The 22,441-nt window shown below is 34.6% G+C and overlaps 4 protein-coding genes and 1 pseudogene across 4 annotated transcripts in view; 2 read left to right on the top strand and 3 right to left on the bottom strand.

Annotated features, from left to right (window-relative positions):
* LOC120173301 (calcium-dependent protein kinase 1-like) overlaps nt 1-22,441 on the bottom strand; it is a 33,047-nt gene that overhangs the window by 6,563 nt on the left and 4,043 nt on the right. Inside the window, exon 2 of the mRNA XM_039180505.1 lies at nt 10,141-10,143. The gene's annotated coding sequence lies outside the window, so the exon portion shown is untranslated. The remainder of the gene's footprint in view (nt 1-10,140; nt 10,144-22,441) is intronic.
* LOC120173305 (translation initiation factor IF-1, chloroplastic-like) lies at nt 263-1,487 on the bottom strand. The gene is made up of 2 exons (XM_039180508.1): nt 1,369-1,487; nt 263-938 (listed from the first exon to the last, which is right to left on the bottom strand). The coding sequence occupies exons 1-2, from the start codon at nt 1,455-1,457 to the stop codon at nt 581-583; spliced, it is 447 nt and encodes a 148-aa protein (XP_039036439.1). The 5' UTR covers nt 1,458-1,487; the 3' UTR covers nt 263-580.
* On the top strand, nt 14,671-18,159 carry LOC120173302 (annotated as a pseudogene).
* On the top strand, nt 18,566-19,503 carry LOC120173306. The gene is made up of 3 exons (XM_039180509.1): nt 18,566-18,817; nt 19,037-19,169; nt 19,264-19,503. Exons 1-3 carry the CDS (start codon nt 18,654-18,656, stop codon nt 19,318-19,320), a joined length of 354 nt encoding a protein of 117 aa, XP_039036440.1. The 5' UTR covers nt 18,566-18,653; the 3' UTR covers nt 19,321-19,503.
* On the bottom strand, nt 18,960-21,469 carry LOC120173303. Its single transcript, XM_039180506.1, has 6 exons — nt 20,973-21,469; nt 20,767-20,869; nt 20,545-20,661; nt 20,286-20,456; nt 19,579-19,702; nt 18,960-19,491 (listed from the first exon to the last, which is right to left on the bottom strand). The coding sequence occupies exons 1-6, from the start codon at nt 21,407-21,409 to the stop codon at nt 19,340-19,342; spliced, it is 1,104 nt and encodes a 367-aa protein (XP_039036437.1). The 5' UTR covers nt 21,410-21,469; the 3' UTR covers nt 18,960-19,339.

Here is a 22,441-nt window from a genome sequence, read left to right as displayed (position 1 = left end):
AGTTTTCAGCTAACTGAAAACATGGTTTCATTCCTTTATCCTGTTTATGAGACAGCTCAATCCTTTACCATACTTAATATTTCTACCAAGGTTACTTTAGATTCAAGACATTACACGGGCATTTCACATTTCAGTAAGAAAAACACAAATCAAAGTCGAAAAGCACTTCCATGTGCAATGAATTTTCTTCATGATAAAAATTGTATATGAAAACATTGCCAATTAAAAAGAACAAAAACAAAGAACTGAATTCACTGAAAACCATTCAAAGAAAGGTTGATAATGATAATAAAACTTAAGTCTTTCAAAAGCAAGGCTACACGACAAGAATAGTTCTCCTCGATATTTAAATCAGTCAAGCTCCTAGTGAAGGCAAGACTTCTCCAAATCCATGCCATGTTACAAAGAAACTCACCAGAACCGAGTTTGACTGCTATAGGTGCTTTTCAAAGAATATCAAAATGCTGCTTCTCATATACTCTCAACAGAACCCTGTTCTCATAATTGGAGGTTCCTCACCTCAATACCTACTGAATATTAACAAATTGCAACAGCATGGATTTCATGGGAAACGACACTGCTATCCACTCACATCCTTGTTACGAAGCCTATAAACTATTCGCCCCTTGGTTGAATCATAAGGACTCATTTCAACTCTAACTCTATCTCCAGGCAATACACGTACAAAATTCTTCCGTATCTTTCCCGAAAGATAACCTATAATTAAATCCTTATTGTCCAAAAGGACTCGAAACATACCATTGGAAAGTGACACGGTAATTAAACCTTCATGAACAAACTTCTTGTCTCCCTGCTTCGCCGCAGTTTTTTCAAATTTACTTTTGACTACCCTATCAGTTTCAGGGCCCGTTGAGCTTGCTTTCCTGCAAGTTATCGTTCTTGTTGACATCTTACTCGGATTGAATCTTACCCAGCCACTGTAAAACAAAATGAGACTAAAAAGTGTTAGGTTTTCATTGTTTCCAACCAAGCAGTATTTCAAGGTTCAAACTTTAGAAATCGCAACATCCTTGATGACGAAATGGTTATCTAAGATATCAGTTTTTTCATGAATCATCATACAAATCATTCCATATGGGGTTGGATTAAAAAGAAGAAAACTTTGCACAAATTAAGACTTGATTATTAGATTAAAGCAGCAATTAAACACAAAATTAGAAGAGCGAGACACAGAAACAAACTTCGAAATTCAAAACCAAATCAAACCCATATTATATACGGCAGAACCCAGAAGTAATATAAAGTAAATCTTAGAAATTGGTGTTTGACAGTGAACATAAAGAAGTAAAAAATTGACAAAAATGAATCATATAATTATGAATAATTTACACAAAGATGATGGCTTACTTGATGAAAAAGTAAGTGGGAACCTTATGTTGGCGGGGAAGAAAGAGAGAGGAGAATGGAGAGTGAAGATTGGAGCAGAGGGAAGCCATGATTTCTAAACCCTAAGCTCACACTGTAAAGCGGGAATGAATTGGCTTTCAATCCTCTAGCTTAAAACAGATGCTATGTTATCCGATCAGAGTTATCCGTACGACAAGGCCTATCATTTTAAGTTGCGCTAATTGATCAATCAAAGAAGAATTGTATAATAAAAAAAAATGTTCAAATTATATTTTTATTTTGTTTTAAACATTTAAAGTTTCTTTTTCTTTTTTTTAATCTAAGGTAAAAATAAAGTAGTATTTGTTCTAAATACTCTTAACCATTTAACAATAAACGTTCAATCAACTTGCTACAGCAGTTGATACTCGATCTCGTAATCTCTAAGAACAACAACGATTTATTTAACTACCGAAGAAAATTTGTTTGTGCTACATTTAAATTTTTTTAATTAAAATAAATATTTAATATTTCATTTCATTTATAATACATAAAAAATAACCAAATAATTGCATGACCTAATTTTTAATCATCTTTCTTTTTTTAAAATATAATTAATTATAAAATAAATGTTCAAACTATATCGTTTTTTATCGAATTGGTGTTCAGACTTTTTTAAATTATCTAGGTGTCTAACGTTACAAACATTATCATTTGAGGTGCCTGAGATATAACAACCGTTAAAAATTCCGTTAAGTAACACATGTCACGCTTTTGTAATTTTGAAAATTTTAAAAAATTAAAAAACTATTATATTTTAAAAACCCATTTTTTCTAATATTAAAAAAAGACTAAAAAAACCCTAATCCTAGCACTAACTCTAACCTCCCTTGTCGGCAATTACCGCATCGTTGGCGCAACCCTTGTCATATCTCCTCACCATCGTACGTTTCGTTTGATCGTCTGGGTATAGCGAATTTGGGGGTTTGAGTTTGCTAGAGATGAGGTTTTAGGTCGCGATTTTGTCGTTTCCTTCGTCGGAGACACGACGTTTATGGTCAGGTTTGACTTGTCATAGGGTGGAGGTTTTGGTGGAGGCCTGATCGACGTCAAATGGCGAAGGCCAACGTGGATTTAGGGATTAAAATTGGAGTTTCCAAAGTTTTGAGTTTTTTTAATTTTTCAAAATTGTTGGGTTTTTAATTTTTTTTGTTTTAAGTAAAATTTTAAAATTACCATAATGTGACATGTGTCATTTAATGGTGGAATTTAACGGCCAAACACCTAAAGTGGAAACGTTTGTAGTGTTAGGCACCTGGATGATTCAAAAATAAAGTTTGAACACCTATTTGGGAAAAGTGATATAGTTTGAACACTTATTTGATAATTAATCCTTTAAATTACCTAAATTTAGCTTTTTGTTTTCCATTTCTGTTTTTTTCATGGAAAGCAAAACAAATAGACTGAACAGTCCTTGTTCTGATTAATCCATACTGGATTTGTAATGGTAAAAGTTAGGAATCAGTCGGTTGAATTTTGGTTGTCCAACAAATTCTTACAGTTTAAACCTTTCTTCGGTCTTCCATGTGTGCTTCCATGGAAGATCGATCACAGTAAAAAGTAAGAAGAACAGACAACATCAGAGTAATTCTATATGAAACCCTTTTGAAGGCCAAGGAGAAAAAGGGGAGAGAAATGAGACGTGAAGAAAGCAGAAAAGGAGGAAAATTTGTGGGGTAATTTCAATTCCCTTTCTTTTGTGCCATACTCTACATTTGTCTTTGTATTGTTGTACCCGTCCCGCATGTTAATTTTGTTTTCAAAGGATGTTTTTTTTCTCCTTTTGGCTATTAGTTGTTGAGATTTATTTTGATCGATTTATAATTTTTGGTCTTTATATTTGGCAAATGAGGACCTGATTCGACTTTTTTTTTTCAATGCTTCTGTTGGTCCATGGGTGTTTCTTGTCTGTTGGGGGAAGAATCGGTGAGTCGCGTTATATGCTCAATATCTATAAAACTTTTGTAACATCCTAATCCGATAAGACACAAAGTCGACCGATTAGAATGATACACGGGACTACCGAAGTGGCTAACTCAAAAATTTTCTTTAAATACTTATAAATCGCAAAGTTTAAAACCATTCGAAGTAAGGTAAATCAACACAAAATATATAAAATTTATATCAGGGAGCTCCAAAAATAAGTATATCAAAATAATACAATCGAATATTTAAAATAAATTTACGACTCAAGTACAATAAGTTCTATGAATAATATATGCCCTCTAAGATACAAAACTCAAAAGACGTACTCAGCTGCTCGATCGATCTGGGATGACTGCAGTGTGATAGGCTCCTTGAACGCTCCTCTTAGATACCTGTGGACGGAAACAAATTTCGAACGCCGAGCTCACTAACCTAGTGTCACACTAACAACTAAACTATACTAAAAGTGTTCATTAAATGCTCGTGCTATCGAGTGTAATAATGATAGTGAGTATACTCGTATACTACACTCTGCTATAGGCTATACATCATGGTGTGGTTGGAGGGTTACACATCTCGGGATACACACCCCTCTAGTCTACCTAGGGTGAGGTCCTGGATCTCTACATCAGACTCAATACCCAACCAATGCCAGTTAGTCATTTAAATTGCGTGCGCTACCTAAGGATATCCGGACATTCCATTTCTCGAAACCAACGTCATCTACTAAAGTAACTTGGGTGTCCTACTTGTTTTCTGAGCATCAACCAAGGCTAGTTTATATCATCATGAATAATCTTGTTTATAAGTGTAATTGATTATTAGCGTGTTTCTCACTTGTAATTTTATTGGAGAGTAATTCAAATGTTTTCGGGTCCCTCAATATTTCCTCTAATGCCCTTGGATTTATTGTCTAATAATGTACATGTGTATAGATACTAAGCTCTCTTGGTATCGATATTGACTCACGAGTATTGATACTCGCCGTTGAGTATCGATACTTAACGGTAAATTTAAAGCTAAGGTAGAAAGACAATATCGATACTACTAGACCAATATCGATACTCAAGTGCTAGGGTATCGATACTCTTCGGGGTATCAATACCAAATTTTGCTTCGATATTTTGAAGATTACCTCGGTATCGAGACTATAACCTCGATATCAATACTCCCATGAGTACCGATACCAAAATTATATATTGGAATCCCAATCTCGATACCTCTCTTACGAGTATCGAAACTAACCCTACAATATCGATACTCAATGAATGAGTCGATACTTTTAACCCAAACCCCTTTATTTTTTCCCCTTGTAAGAACAATATCGATATTGTTTTTCCAATATCGATACTCGTGCCCAGAAATGTCCGATTTGAGCACGGAAATGGCTCTCTAATATATCCCAAGTGCCCCACTGAGGTCCCCAAGTGTTATTACATCTTATGTATGTTAAATGGGTCATAAAAAGACCATTAAACATGCTAACACCAAAACATGTAATCTACTATGGATGCTCATTCATGCTTAACAACTCAACTCTTTAGCTAGATTGTAACATCCCAAACTATGGGTTAGTGATTAAATTGTAAAATTTTAGAATTTGGTGATTAAAGTGGAAAAGTTGAAAAGTTTAATGATTTATTTGAAAATAATATCTGAAGGGTTATTGGTAATTATTGAGAGAGTCAAAGGGCAAAAGGGTCATTGAACAAAGAAATGAATAAAATAATGATTGTGGGTATTTTATAAACCCATGTAAATCATAATTAAGTTTCCATATTACTTTTCCTTCTTCTCTCTTCATCTTCTTCATCTTCTTCATCTCCAAATTGAAACCCAAGCCAAGGTAAGTTGATTTTCTTTTGGTTAATCCTTTAAATTCAAACATGGTTTTGATTCATGAAGCTTTAGGAAACATGATGGAAGGAAAAATGGACTTAGAAACTCAAAGATTTGTAAGTTATGAAGGATTAAAGATAGGAAGTAGATAAGTGAAATTTTGAATAAAGATGTATAAATGGATTTAGAAGTTGAATTTGACTTGTCATAGGTATAAATAATAAGTTATAAGTGTTAGAAATAAGTTTGGATTACATGGAAATTTTGGTATGATTCTTAGTTTTAAAAATTTGAATGAGATATGGGAGATTATAAAGTGTTGGAATGATAGAAATTAGTTAAAGTTGTTATAGATGAGTTTAGTAGCACGATAAGGATTTTATACATGAAAATTGGGTGAAGTATTTATGAATTTCGGTCTATTTTGGACAGGTGCATCGATACACTAGGAGTATATACCGATGCACTAAGATAATTTTTGAATGTGCATCGATGCATTAAGGGGTACATCGATGCATGGGAGTCAGAAGCTATTTTATGTATCGATGCACCCATAGTGCATCGATACAACCCTAAAGGAAAAATAAAATTTTGGTTCATTAAATTAGCTTGAGTTATTAACATCAAGTTATAAGGTTTAGGCTTTTGATAATCATCTCAGAAATTATATTTATGTAGATATCGAGCCTAAACGAGTTACGGAACAATAGAAGAGTTAGGATTGAATCAAAGCAAGCAAGGCTAAGGTGAGTGCAATTTAATTTGTGCTTATGTTATAGAATAACATTGGCTTGCGATGAGCCAGTGACGGAGTTACTATGGTAAGAAGTAACTCTTAAAATGTTATTGTATGTGACATGATTTACATGGCTACATTATGTAATATGAATGACATAAAATGTATGTTTGCTTGATTATATGAGTGTATATGTTAAATGATAGGTGCGAGTACATGTTAGTGTGATTGTAAATAGGTAGAAAGGAAACAAGTGATGATATATGAATCTATTATAAGACATATGATATGAAAATATGATAATAAGCTATGTGAAAGAACTATGAGATATATGTGCTATGTGATGCATATATGGGAAATATATGTGAACAAAATATGATATATATGTTTATGTGAAACCATGCAAAGTGATGCGAGCTATGTGCATATGAATGAGAAATAAGCTATGTGATAAGGACATAGAGAATGAAATGAATACATGATAATGAAATATGAGAATATTAGAAAGTCATATGATATAAGATATATGGTTACACATATTGTGGTATGTGACAGAAAAGAAAGAACAAGTGATATGAAATGCATAAATGATAATGCCCATGTTATGTGATATGAGAGCTAGTGGTATAGTTGGCATGCCAAGAGTCGAGGGTTTACCTATGTCTTTAGGGACATATGAACAGTATACCTATGTTCTAAGGAACATATGGACAGTTTACCTAGGTTCTTCGGGACCTATGGACAGTTGCCGAGGTTTTATATGACCTCTGGATAGGTCATTCGGGACATTTATATGAGCTATGGTGACAGCACAGTGGTGCACTACCTCAATGTACTCAAATACCTTAAGTTCTCAATAATGTACATGGGCTTACAAAAAGTATAAAAAGTGTTTGTATTATTACATGTTATTATGTTATTATTATTATTTACATGGAATTATATATGACATGAGTGAATAAGTAGATGATATTTTCATATGTATATGAAATGCATTATTATATTTCATTATTAATATTATTATGCCTCACTAAGTCGATGACTTAGCGTATAAGTGTTTTACACGTAGGTACCAAAAAGAAGAGAGATCCAAAATAAGCTCAGCAGAACAACATAACTCCACTTGAAGGTCAGATCAGAAGTCGATTAAATCGTATGTATTGTTATGGGTTAAATAGGTTGGCATGTAAATAGCGTCGGTAAATTAAGTATTTATGCTCTGATCGAGTTTTGTAATGTTTTAAACGTATTTATGTAAATATAAATGCAAAGTAATGAACAGTTAAATTTTTACGAGTTTTATGAACGTTTTACAAAAGTTACTGTAGCAGTGCATCGATGCAAAATTTTGCTTCGAAATTTTGGTGCATCAATGCACTGTAGCAATACATCGATGCACTGTAGCAATGTTCATGGCACTGTTCATTACTGTTCACGGTACTGTACATACCATATTTCACTGTTCATAAATACGTTTTTATCTCAAAATTTTATACCAAACACAATTAAACAATATATGATTGTATTTTCTTAATATAAGTTCAAATGTTCAGTTATTTTACAAGAATAAAGGTTTTGAAATGTCAATGTGACATCTCGGACTCGTATCCGAGTCGAGTACGGGTTGGGGTGTTACATTTAATGGTATCAGAGCTACGATTTAGCCGATTCTAGGCTAAAAACGAAGTCTAGAGTATCTTTATAGGTGTACATGCCAACAAAATAGCGAAAACTTCTGATCTGGTATGGTAATGAGTATGTTGTTTTGCTAATAGAATGATATGTTTACTTCTATTAGATATCCAAACATGATAGTTCTCAAAGTCAAGCGAGAGATGATCGGCCCGCTGAAAGTAGTAATTCACCTGCCCTGGCCAGGCAAAGTGAAGAACAAACACCTTCTGAAGTGTCTGTAGCTGATCAAGATGTGTTCTTTAGAACATTATATGCAATATTGACACGTTTCCAACCTCCTGCTACTTCAACTCCAAGAATGAATGTTGTAAGGAGTTCAAGGGTTTAGGAGCTCCAGAGTTTAAAGGTGAAGCCGAAGAAGGTCCTGTTGCTGCGGACTTTTGGCTCAATGATGTTAAAATTATGTTAGAAGGACTCTACTGTTCTGATGTGGAGAAGTTGGACGGATTGATCTCCTTGCTTCGTGGGCAAGCGAGAATTTGGTGGACAAATGTCACTTTGAGAATGACCAGTGATCAAGTGACATGGTCTCTGTTCTTAAAAGAGTTTAAGCACAAGTATATAGGAGACCAGTTTATCGAGCAAATAAAACAATAATTCTTGAATCTGAAATAGATGAATCGTATAGTGTATGAGTACGAGTGCGAGTTTAATAAGTTAAGTCATTTTACGGCTGAGTTGATCCCAACATAGAAGGATGCATGTGAGTGGTTTGTAGAGGGCTTGCGCCTGAGGTTGAAAGAAATATTAATAGTGTTGAACTTATCCTCGTTTCAAGAAATAGTAAATCGTGCTAAAGCACTAGAGAGAGCTTAGAATAAAAGGTTTGGGGATCAAAGAACCCAACTATCTAAAAGAACCGGGGCTTCATCGAGTTCTGCACCACCCAAGAGAGGTAGAGATTCTGGTTTTCAGTCTCAGGCAAGGTCTGGATCAGTGGTGTCCTCCGTTAGAGAATTAAATTGGATGAGAACTAGACAGACCCAATCAGTAGGGTCTGGTGATGGAAGAGCATAACAGAGACATTGTCAGACTTGTGGAAGATATCACGGTGGGACGTGTAGATTTAAATCTGGATCTTGTTTCCGATGTCGGGAAACATGATATTTTATGAGAGATTGTCCATTGGGGACAGAAGAGCCTGTACAGTTGGAGCGATCTGCTTCGATGTCTTAAAGAGGAAGGGGTAGAGGAAGAGGCAGAAGTTAACCTAAATCCTCTACTCAACAGGAAATACGTTCCACTGCTCGAATATATAATATTAATACCAATGAAGATTTTGATGATCCATAGATAATAACAGGTACCTTTCTATTGTGTAATAAATATGTTACGATATTGATTGATTTGAACTTGCATATTAATATATATATATATATATTAGCAGTAAATTGGTAAAAGAATTGAGAATTTAACAAGAAGTTATTTATAGTGATGTGACCGTGATAAATCTATTAGGGCACAATGTTTGGATAAATAAGATATATTGAAAGTGTCCCATTAAAATTTAGAGAATTGAATTTCCTAATAAGTTGATGAATGACTATTCAGTGGATTTGAAGTAAGATTGGAAATGAATAAAGTTAATCAATTCATACGGATTAGAGAATATCAAAAGACCAAGAAATGGAGAGAATTATTTTGGAAGAGTTCAAGAATAAGTGCAGTGGTGATAAGTTTACAAGATAAATGAAGTTATAATGTTGAGTTTGAATAATGGAAATTACATGATGTATGAGAATGAATATGGATTTGATAAGTTAAGAGAACTATGGTGAATATAATTCTGATTGGAAATGATGTATATGATTAGTTGATTAGGGCTTGTTCCCTAGATTGAACAGTTGTTATTGACTAGCCGTAAGAGTAAATGTGATAGAGTTAAAAGATTAAAGGAAAATATAAAGTGAGTTAATCGAGTATGATATGGATTTGAATATGGTTATGTATTTGGATCCTATATATATGATTAAGGCAATGAGAAGAGTATTTACAGGATTTAAAGGGAGCTTTGAGGAATAAAAATACAAGTATAAGAGATGGTAAAGGAAGAGGTTATGTATAAGTAAAGTGGATTATCAAAGTTACGAAGATGCGATGAAGGTCAGTAATCAAGGATAAGTATAAGCGATATGAAAAGAGTATGAGAGCCCGAAGAAAAGATATGATATATGTTACAAGGATATTTTGATTTGTGGATAAGTAAAGGACTAAGGAAATTAAATGATGAAGTTTAAAAGCTCAAGTATGACAAGAATTATGATGAGATATAAAGTATGAGTTAGTATAAAAAAAATGTTCATAAGACTATATCAAAATTGTTGGATTTTGGCAAAGTGTATACATTAATTATCTGCAATGAGAATTTAAGGTTATGTTTATGGATCAAGTGGACGTGGACAGAGAGATAAAGAATGATTCATAAGTATTAAGGAAGTTAAGATGTAGATGAATAATGATAGAATAAAAGTTAGTAATTAGAGACTTATGAAGAAAGTGAATGATTTAGGATTTTGAGTAATAAGAATTGATGTTACTATCTATATGATCAGGGATATGATAAAGATGTATAAAAGAAAAAGGTAATTGAAGGATTGAAGTAAGTTAGCACCTTTTGTTATAAAAGGGTGATTATTCCTTAGACAAGTACGTGAGATTATATGGAAAAAAAGTTTGTGTATTGTAGTACATACAAGAATTAAGGAATGGGTAAATATATGATTTATGATGTAAAGCGATTAAATAATGATGAAGGAAATCAATTGATTCATAATATTGAGTAATAAGGATTGGAGTACTGTCTATATAATGAGTGACATTATATGGATTTATAAAAGTCGGATGTATATGAAGAATTGAGTAAGGAAAAAAAAGATAAGTCTGTTAGCGATGAACAGGAAAGATTAAGTAAATGAAGCAACATGAGAATATTAGAAGATATGTTCTTACCAATGTGGGCAATGAAAATTCGAGGGCGAATTTTCTTAAAAGGAGGGGAGATTTGTAACATCCCAAACTATGAGTTAGTGATTAAATTGTAAAATTTCAGAATTTGGTGATTAAAGTGGAAAAGTTCAATGATTTATTTGAAAATAATATCTGAAGGGTTATTGGTAATTATTGAGAGAGTCAAAGGGAAAAAGGGTCATTGAACAAAAATGGCTGTCCATTTTCCCATATGTATGGGGTAAGGGAGAGGTAATATAGTAGACTGCCCCAACACCAGGTTGAGAGCAGTTTCCGTAAGAGACCTCCGAATTATGAAATGCCCTCCGTGGGACTCGATCTCACGACCTCAAGGTTAAGAACCTTGTGCTCTACCAACTGAGCTGGATGGTCATTGAACAAAGAAATGAATAAAATAATGATAGTGGGTATTTTATAAACCCATATGAATCATAATTAAGTTTCCACAGATTACTCTTCCCTCTTCTCTCTTCATATTCTTCCTCTCCAACGTGAAACCCAAGCCAAGGTGAGTTGATTTTCTTTTGGTTAATCCTTTAAATTCAAACATTGTTTTGATTCATGAAGCTTTAGGAAACATGAAGGAAGGAAAAATGGACTTAGAAACTCAAAGATTTGTAAGTTATGAAGGATTAAAGATAGGAAGTGGATAAGTGAAATTTTGAATAAAGATGTATAAATGGATTTAGAAGTTGAATTTGACTTGTCATAGGTATAAATAATAAGTTATAGGTGTTAGAAATAAGTTTGGATTACATGGAAATTTTGGTATGATTCTTAGTTTTAAGAATTTGAATGAGATATGGGAGATTATAAAGTGTTGGAATGATAGAAATTAGTTAAATTTGTTATAGATGAGTTTAGTAGCACGATAAGGATTTTATATATGAAAATTGGGTGAAGTATTGATGAATTTCGGGCTATTTTGGACAGGTGCATCGATACACTAGGAGTATGTACCGATGCACTAAGATAATTTTTGAATGTGCATCGATGCATTAAGGGGTGCATCGATGCATGGGAGTTCGAAGCTATTTTATGTACCGATGCACCCATAGTGCATCGATACACCCTTAAAGGAAAAAAATGAAATTTTGGTTCATTAAATTAGCTTGAGTTATTAACATCAAGTTATAAGGTTTAGGCTTTTGATAATCATCTCGGAAATTATATTTATGTAGATATCGAGCCTAAACGAGTTACGGAACAATCGAAGAGTTAGGATTGAATCAAAGCAAGCAAGGCTAAGGTGAGTGCAATTTAATTTGTGCTTATGTTATAGAAGAACATTGGCTAGCGATGAGCCAGTGACGGAGTTACTATAGTAAGAAGTAACTCTTAAAATGTTATTGTATGTGACATGATTTACATGACTACATTATGTAATATGAATGACATGAAATGTATGTATGCTTGATTATATGAGTGTATATGTTAAATGATAGGTGCGAGTACATGTTAGTGTGATTGTGAATAGGTAGAAAGGAAACAAGTGATGATATAATAATCTATTATAAGACAAATGATATGAAAATATGATAGTAAGCTATGTGAAAGAACTATGAGATATATGTGCTATGTGATGTATATATGGGAAATATATGTGAACAAAATATGATATATATGTTTATGTGAAACCATGCAAAGTGATGCGAGCTATGTGGCATATGAATGAGAAATAAGCTATGTGATAAGGACATAGAGAATGAAATGAATACATTATAATAAAATATGAGAATATTAGAAAGTCATATGATATAAGATATATGGTTACACATACTGTGTTATGTGACAGAAAAGAAAGAACAAGTGATATGAAATGCATAAATAATAATGCCCATGTTATGTGATATGAGAGCTAGTGGTATAATTGACATGCCAAGAGTCGAGGGTTTACCTATGTCTTTAGGGACATATGGACAGTATACCTATGTTCTAAGAAACATATGGACAGTTTACCTAGGTTCTTCGGGATCTATGGACAGTTGTCGAGGTTTTATATGACCTCTAGATAGGTCTTTCGGGACATTTATATGAGCTGTGGTGAAAGCACAGTGGTGCACAACCTCAATGTACTCAAATACCTTAAGTTCTCAATAATGTACATGTGCTTACAAAAGGTATAAAAAGTGTTTGTATTATTACATGTTATTATGTTATTATTATTATTTACATGGAATTATATATGACATGAGTGAATAAGTATATGATATTTTCATATGTATATGAAATGACTTATTGTATTTCATTATTAATATTATTATGCCTCACTAAGTCGATGACTTAACATGTAAGTGTTTTACACGTAGGTACTGAAAAGAAGAGAGATTCATTATAAGCTCAGCAGAACAACATAACTCCACTTGAAGGTCAGATCAGAAGTCGATTAAATCGTATGTATTGTTATGGGTTAAATAGGTTGGCATGTAAATAGCGTCGGTAAATTAAGTATTTATGCTCTGATCGAGTTTTGTAATGTTTTAAACGTATTTATGTAAATATAAATGCAAAGTAATGAACGATTAAATTTTTACGAGTTTTATGAACGTTTTACGAAAGTTACTGTTCATGACATTGTTCACGGTATTGTACATTTCGTATTTCACTGTTCATAAATATATTTTTATCTCAAAATTTTATACCAAACACAATTGAACAATACATGATCGTATTTTCTTAATATAAGTTCAAATGTTCAGTTATTTTACAAGAATAAAGGTTTTGAAATGTCAATGTGACATCTCGGACTCGTATCCGGGTTGGGTACGGGTTGGGGTGTTACATAGAATGTATTTTAATGGCTCGCAAATGGTATGAAAGAGTTGTGAATGTGCTATCTTGGCTTCCTAGCTACTGGAAACGTCCTCTAATCATCAAATGGTCAATTTCTCATTCCTTCTAGTCTTGGAGCTTTCTCCCACTTCGTTCACTAATCAAAGACAAATAAATGAATTACTAACTCATCTAGGGGTTGGATTGAAAGTTAAAGGACACTTCTAAAAACTTAAATCCACTAAAAACAAGCTGGAATCACTTGGTCTCTTAAACTCCCACGAACACTCATTTTTAGTTTCTATGGTCAAAACTTGATTTTAGGGATGAAAGCTTGAAGGGTGGGGATGAATATTCTTACCATGTCAAATTCAAACTAAATTTGTAAATCTAAAAGCGTCTACTTTCGCTCAACAATTGAAGAGGAAGAAGAATAAAAGAATGAGACAAGGAAGATTGTTTGGTGGGATAAAGGAGGAGAATAACAAACATGAGATCATCTTCAGCTTTTGTTTTGAAAAAAGGGTTAATTGCACTTCTAATCCTCCCTCTTCCATCTTAATATTAAAAATACCCTTTTTTTTATCTCTTATTGGACTCAACCCAAGACCAACTAAGTCCAAATTTAGAACAAGCCTTTAACTAACTAATTTATTTAATTTAGGTAACTCAGGATTTGGGGCGGTATAACTGATGATAGTACTAAACCATATTTGGAGCCTGGTATAACAGCATGCATCCAATATATCATTAATAAAAGCATTGAAGAATGAATTAGATCATGTCTGTGTTAGGATTAAAGATGTGCTACGTGATCAGCGAGCATTGTGTTTTATATGAATACCCGCCATGATGCACATTAATCTGCATGTTGCAATATATAACTCTAGAAAGTTTTGTTTTGTGTTTGTATATTTTGATTAATTAATATCGCGGTGTATACAAATTATATAAACTTTGGTTTCATTACAATTTTAGGGATAAACTAATATAAGGGATAAATCTTAAACCATTTTTTACATAAAATTCAAAACAAAATAAAAGACTTTTGAAGATTTATGTTAGATATTCGGCGGTTCCCAACTAAATGCTTGACAGGTAATCCAATCAATTCAAAAATTAAACCTTTTTTTTTGTTTGTTTGTTTGTCAATGCTTCATGGAAGATCGATCACAGTACTATTCTCTTAAAGAAGGAACACCCTTAAAAAATACTGTAGAAACTACAACCCAGAGCAAAGAAACAGTAGAAAGAAAAGAAAATGATAGGCTAGTTTTGTATAGAACACTTCTGAAGCTAGCGAGAGAGCGAGAGAGCGAGAGAGATGAAAAAGGGCAGAAAAAAGTGGAGAAGGGTTGGCAGAACAGGAGGAAAATTTGCGTGAAATGTTGAGTCGGAGGGTATTATTGGTAGGGAATAGGAAAACAAGAGGTCTCTGTACCCCACTCTTTGGAAACTTTACGACTCTCAGGCTCTCCTTCATCATTACAACTATTTTTCCTCTTCCTCTTCCTCTTCCTCCTCCTCCTGCAGCTGTTTCTGCAAGGAAGTTAGCGGCTTCATTGTGGGAGTTCCATCGTTACCCTCCCCATTATAAAATGCATAGAGATGGTGTTAACAACACTAATGGCCGGTACCACCAACGTCACCACCACCAGAACAAAGCCGTTGATTTTTCTCATTTCTTGGCTGACCCTAGGCCCAATTCCGACCCTGACCAGGTATTTCAGTTCCTTTTTTTTGTTCCATGCTTTACTTCTGTTTAGGTGCATGTGCATTTTCCTTTTTTTAAGGGTTCCCCCTTCCTATTAGTTGGTGAGATTGGTGTTGATTGATTTGGTAATTTGGGTCTTGTATTTGGTAAATTAGAATATGTTTGTTCTTCTTCTTCTTCTTTTCCAACTGGGTTGAGATGATGTTTACAGTTTATGTTGATAAATCTATATTTTCCGTCTACATATGATCCATATGCCAAAATTTTTACTATGTTTTTGTTGATCCATAGAGTTTTTCTTGTCTGTTAGATTAGATTATAAGTTTGTAATGTTCTTTTTTTCACGTGTGATTAGGGAAAAAATAATTTGTCAACCTTTCTAAACAAGTTTAAAACCTAATGGTGCTAAACTGGCTTACAATGAATGAAGAATGAGAATCATTTTATAAATAATTATTAATAAATATATGACCCAGCAAAGTAGTAGTTGATTTAATCCAGTCTATGGTGCCTTCAGGACAATGTCTTCAGCCAAGAACAAAGTTTTAGAGGTTGTAAAAAAACCTTCTGTCTCTAACTTTCTGTTTTGTTTCTTATATCAGCCAGAGAGTTCTAGCAGTTTGAGGAGGCATATTGCTCAAACACTGATGAAACACCATCGATCGATTGGAAACAATAATCATGTCCTACAGCCTGTATCGCCTGCAAGCTATGGCAGTTCAATGGAGGTGAATTTTCTTTTCTTCCTACTGAAAATGGATATTTGCATAATAGGAAATTTGGTCGCACACACGGCTCAAATGCATAGTTGCATGTAGCAATCAAACCAATACAACCTACAGCATCAGCAGCAATATATCTACTATATAAGAAACATAAGCTACAAAGCCCCCAAGCCGAACGAATATAGTTCTTTCTTAAATTGATACTTCAACTGAAGCTACTCGACTTAGAGCTAAGGGAAGAATGGTTTTTAGGAGTCCTGCATATGGGAAGACAAGCATGAGCCTTGTGACCAAGTTGATTCGTCTTGGTTATGGTCTGACTAATTTCCCCTAAATCTCTAACTAAAATTTAATTCTTTATGTTATGGAGTTAGGTTCTAAGTTGATAATAGCATAGCTGGGTGTTCATGACATCTACATTATATATATATATATATATATATATATATATATATCTTGTGTTTTATTCAAATCATAGAAATACATAGGATGCTTGTCCTGGGAAAGCATTTGAGAATTGAGTTAATAGGGTGTTATTTGAGTTAATATGAATGCATTTGATTAGAATTTCTTAAACGTTGATATTAACAGAAACAACGGTGCGGAAATTGAATGCAGATAACTTCCTTTCCCATATAAGATCCTCCTTAGGAATCACTTATGTATTGTTTGCTTATTTGTAGGTCTTTCCCTCTTGTTTTTTTCACATTCCGGCCCATCTATAGTCTCAACATGCATTTCCTCCCTTTTCAGGTGGCACCTTATAATCCTGCAGTCACACCTAGCAGTTCCGTATGTTTTAGGGGAAGAATCGGTGAGTCACATTATAATCTCAAAACATCTACAGAACTGCTGAAAGTACTAAACCATATTTGGAGTCTGGAAGAACAACATGCATCCAATATATCATTGATTAAAGCATTGAAGAAAGAATTAGATCATGCCCGTGTTAGGATCAAGGATTTGCTACGAGATCAGCAAGCATGTCGTCGCGAAATTGATGGTTTGATGAAGCAGATTGCTGAAGACAAATTGGTTTGGAAGAGTAAAGAACAGGACCGGGTTCATGCTGCTGTACAGTCGGCAAGGGATGAGCTAGAAGATGAAAGAAAGTTAAGAAAACGATCCGAGAATCTACACAGGAAGTTAGCTCATGAAGTCTCTGAGATAAAAGTTTCTCTTTCTAATGCCTTGAAAGACCTTGACAGGGAAAGGAAATCAAGGAAGCTTTGGAAAATCTTTGCGATGAGTTTGCCAAGGGAATCAAAAGCTACGAACAGGAGGTGCATACACTAAGACAGAAATCCAACGAAGATTGGACAGGAGTGGCTGACCACGATCGTTTGATTCTTCATATATCTGAATCATGGCTTGACGAGCGGGCACAAATTAAACTAGAAGAAGCTCAGTCTGGTTTCTCTGAACAGAATTCAACAGTAGACAGATTAGGTTTTGAAATAGAGGCCTTCCTTCAAGCTAAACACATTGGTAGTTCGGTTTCCAAGTGTACTGATTATTTGTCACGAAAGGATAGAAGGAAGTCACTTGAATCGATCCCTTTAAATGAGGCTGTAAGTGCAAGTAAAGATGTTTGTGATGAGGAAGATTCTGATAGTAATCATTCAAATTGTTTTGAGCTGAACAAACCAAGCAGTGCCGGCATGAATTCACATGAAGATGAAGCTCTAATCTGTGACGGCGAGGAACTAATGAAATCAAATCATGTTGAGAAAAAACTTTCATCTCATGAGAAGATTAAAAGTCGGCATCCATCCGGCTTGCAAGTTAAATCTGAAGAAAAGATGGCCAGAGCTACGAGTAATGAAAATAAAAAGTCCAGTTGGCACATATAGAACAAGAACTTGTTGTAGGGAACACCACTGAAGCAACAATTTTGGAAAAACAAGCTACTCAATATAGCAACAAGGGAAGAAAGAATAAGCTTGATGAGATACATGGACTAAGCTCAAATTATGTACCGGACAACTTGATAAGAAATCATACCACATTGTCGGAAGGCAGGAATATGAACGAGGAAAACGACTGTGGTGAGGCTTCTTGTAGTTACGCTCCATGGAGGAACCAGCCTAGCCCAGTGCGGCAATGGATGACGAAAATTACACCCCAGATGGACTTGTCGAAATCTTCCTCGAAGCTACCTCCAGCTACGAAGGATCACTCTTTGAAGGCCAAGCTTCTTGAAGCAAGGTCCAAAGGGCAACGTTCTCGTTTAAAAATATTCAAGGGCAAGTCATAGCTCAAAGTGGTGTTTTTACTTTGAACAATAAGCTGAAGAACTCGGTTAACTCCGGGAATGGCTGCATCTGCATTGCTTTTCAGTCCAACATTGTGGTTTATAAGAATGCTCCATGTTGCAATCTGTAATTCTGGAAATTTTTGTCTGTATATTTGAGTATTAATATCACAGTATAGCTACGAATCAGATGAAGTTACAATTTTGATTTAATTCACTTTATCCCAATGAATTGTTTAGATTATATATTTTCGAAAATCTTATTTTTCATGTCTAGTTCTGGTCAAAATTGTGGCATTCTCATCTTATTTTCGAAATCAATTCGAATCGAATCAGACAATATTACCTTTAAATTATGAAAAATTTACTTTAAAAAATAATATTATGAAGAATAATTGTTAAGAAATAATTTTATATTTTTAATTAATTAATCAAATATTATAATCTTATATCATTATTAAATAATAATACATATCCACCAAAAATGTTATTTTCCATTTTGGTATGTTGGGTCTGGGCCTGGCCTTAGGGAAACTCATAAAGGTAACATACAAGATGGCATCGGATGTTTTGGGCTGAGCAGCTGCAAATTGAGGAATTGAATCGAAAAGGAGGGCGATGGCGGCGGCGTCGTTTAGGTGGTTGCTCCAACTCCACAGGGACGTTCCCAAGGCGACGAAGTTCTACTCGCAAGGTCTCGACTTCTCCGTCAACATCTGCACGCTTCGGTGGGCCGAACTTCAGTCTGGTCCTCTCAAGCTTGCTCTAATGCAATCCCCATGGTACTACTTCAACATTATTGCTTTACCGACATGGAAGTTCATTCAGTTTTCTTTGATGATTTTGATCTTGGTTAGAGATGCACAAAATGAGTAAGATTTTGTGTAGTCCGAGATTTACTGAGCTTTTATAATTATACGATTGTCCATGAAAAATAAAGAGAGAAAGAGAGTAAAAGCTGTGTTGAAAATAGATAATTCTGACCCAGTTTTGTTTGACAGTGATAATGTGATCCAGAATGGTTACTCTTCAGTTTTATCATTCACGGTGAGTGACATTAACAGTACGGTAACAAAACTAATGGCATTAGGAGCTGAACTAGATGGTCCCATCAAATATGAAATCCATGGCAAGGTATTAACTTCATTATTTCTTCACCCCTGATATTCTTATGCTTAGCTCGATAGTGAACTGAAGCTGCCAGTCTGAATTTCATCATTATTTTCAGGTTGCCGCCATGCGTTGCATTGATGGTCACATGGTTGGCCTCTATGAACCAGCATAAAATGTTCTAGAGATGCCCATTAACCAGAGTCGACCGATTCGCTGTTGAAATCGTTTGAAGACATTGAGAAGACATGAGAAATTTTTCCCTTCTTTGGATTTCCTTCAATTATTGTAAGTGTTTTTTCATCCAAATCAATTAGAGCCGTGCAGAGTGTATAAAGAGTTGGACCTGCAGTAATACCAATAAGAGTAAGTTTTAGTTTACAAATTACCATTGAATAGAAGCTGCTCTACATTCCCATCCTTCAATTTTTACCTGTCATGTAGATGGGGTACTTTGTATCTTCTGTATCACCTAATAGAGACAGAAAATCGGTTTTTGATCCTTGTGGTAGAGCAGATGCTCTTTTTTTCCTGCTTATTGAGTTCTCGTCATGTACCTATATTGCAAAACATTTATTTCAGTTCAATACATCTGGATTTATCATATAGAAAGCTTTTTCACTGCTATTCCTTGTAAGTCGATAGGACAAAATGACAATTTTGAGATTCAGCTCAGTGGCCATTTATAAATCTAGCCGTAAGATAATATCAGCTCTAATGTGCTGAATGTGAAACTTGGCATGACAATTAAGGTGGTGGTGAGGTGCTCTTGCCCTGAAATGGTGATACTAGGAAATTCTGGTAGCTAGGGACTAAGGCTAAAGTAGGAGAACTAAGGGTTGTGGGAATAACTCTCGAACAAAGCAATCGAATCTAAAAAAGGGGAAATTACAAAAATAGAGAGGAAGAGATAATGAATGGGTGTGTAATTTCTTGAGAAATTATCAGATGATGAGTACGGATATGGTCTAAACAGCTTATTTATACACTGAATGAAAGAGAACTGCAAATAGCTAACCTTCCCTCCAACAGTTAGCTGCTAATAACAGACTTTCCTAACAACCTGAAACTGAAAAATGACACCAACAGCCATCTAAGCTGGTCAGAAGGATTCTTTCTCTTATATGTTCTATTGTTTACCTGCTGAACCTGAAGATGGAGATACATGTTTGCATGGAAAAATGGTGTTGTGCCAACCTCGTGAACTGAAACTCTCGATCTTGATGCAGTTTCTACATTCAAGATCATGCGCCTCTGTATATCAATTAAATTGTAACTGTGTCCCACGGAAACTTCTGCTGAGCGTATTCTCTAGAATCAATCCATCTATCACTACCTTAATGACCAGGCTGATTTTAAATTTCATCAGATACAAGAAATAAACATTAGAGGATCTTACATCTAATGCATCTGTGATGCTAGTTGCTTCGAGAAGGTCCCTAGAGACGAAGTTCCTTCCAATGCCAGCTGGTACAATCTCAGCTTCAGCTGGGGGTACTGAATTCAGTGTGAATGCCTAAGGTAGGTATGAAGGAAATATTTGATTTCATTGAATTGACAATCATGTTTTATCTTTTCTTTTCTTTTCTATAAACAGTCATATGCATGAAAGAAATTTTACCAGCCCTTGACTATTAAATCCAAAAGCACAACTTGGAAGCTCTCCTGCATATGTGTAAGCTACGAAGGATAATCCATTTGACAGTTTTCCTTTGATCAAGTAGCTGTGAATTCAGCAGAGAAATGGTACATGTTATGAACATTGATTTTTATACATATTGCACTCTTTCCTAGAATCTAAACAGGATAGAGGAAGCTAAAGCGTACGTGTGTCCGACTAGAGCAACGTTAGCATCCTCGTTATGAGCTGCTATGGCCATCGAATCCCCAACGATAAGAATATCAGAACAGTCATCTGCAGTATCAGCATTTGAATTCATTGCTGCTTTTGAAATGAACGGGAGTATCTCCTTTCTCAAGTTGACAAGTATTATCTGCAGTATCGGCACTCCGCTTCCTTCTGCAGTCCCTAAAAGTTCATCCCAGTATCTTGGGAATTTGTTCTGGTTAGTTTCCGAGAGTGCTTTGATCAGCGGCTGTGCTTGTGTGGTTCGAGCAAAAGGAAGGAGTTGGTTTTGAAGAATGAGGTCTCCGGCCAACCTACTTCTTATTTGATCACGGAACCTTTGACCTATGAGAAAACCCAGATGGAAGTCATCTTCACAAGGCCCAACCTCAAACATCTCCATCATATTCCCTTCCATGCTCAAGTTCCGAGACCTTGTGGCTGATGTCGTGTTTACATTAGAGGCATATCTTATCCCCTTTTCTTGACCCCAATATGGTTGTGCTTGAACCCCCAATGTTTCATCACGCTTTCCTAGGCCATAAACCTTGAAAATGACATTATTGGACCGCCCACACAGATGCTAGTTGGGTTTGAAAACGTTATCCATGATTTAATATGGCCGTTGTATGGTTTTTAATTGAATGCTCCTTTGAAGGGAGTGTGGCATGGCATGCTGAGAAATGAAGTGGTCTGGACAGTAGGGAGCTGGTCCTGCGGCCATATTATTGGCAATGGAAATTGCAATCTGAAACTACTGGCAACATAGTACCTAAAATATGAATCTAAAATATGAATCATTTAACTTCTTTTTTGTAAAAAAGAATAAAGACCATAAAAGGAAAATAAAAAAGAAACTATTATCATCATTCATCAGAATAATGACAAAAAACTAAGTCAGTTGTGCTTGTTAAAGGTGGTGCAAGATGATTCGTCAGTCGCAAAAAGAAAATCTTGATCCCATATTTAGCATAGTGTTTGTAAGCCTGGAAAGGTAAAAGGGAAACCACTCATAGACATAATGAAGCTAATGATCTAAAGAAATGCATAAAACATAATTGGTTGGTGCCCAGGGGGGATTTTGTTTATCTATCTTCTCTTCATATAATCTTTTACAGGAAAATAACATTGAAAATAATAGATAAATTATATCAAATATCAATGAACTTTAGATATGTCGTATTATTTTCATTATTTACTTCAATTTTAATGTTATAAATTTCAAGTTCAATTAGGACAATAAAGCCATTTACCATATGATTACTTTTTCCGTGAATTCTAGCTTACTAATAGATTTTATCATTAAACTTGTTCAATTTTAACATTAAACTTCTTTTTATGTATCAATTTGGTTTATATTCATTATTTATCAATCAATCATATGTAATAAGATCGATATTAACATATTCATATTTCGTCTATACTTATTCCTTTCAAATTAATTTCACAC

This window comes from Hibiscus syriacus, unplaced genomic scaffold, assembly GCF_006381635.1.
Source record: "Hibiscus syriacus cultivar Baekdansim isolate YM2019G1 unplaced genomic scaffold, ASM638163v2 tig00111942_pilon, whole genome shotgun sequence".
NCBI lineage: Eukaryota > Viridiplantae > Streptophyta > Magnoliopsida > Malvales > Malvaceae > Hibiscus > Hibiscus syriacus.
This window is presented reverse-complemented; position numbering and strand designations above follow the sequence as displayed.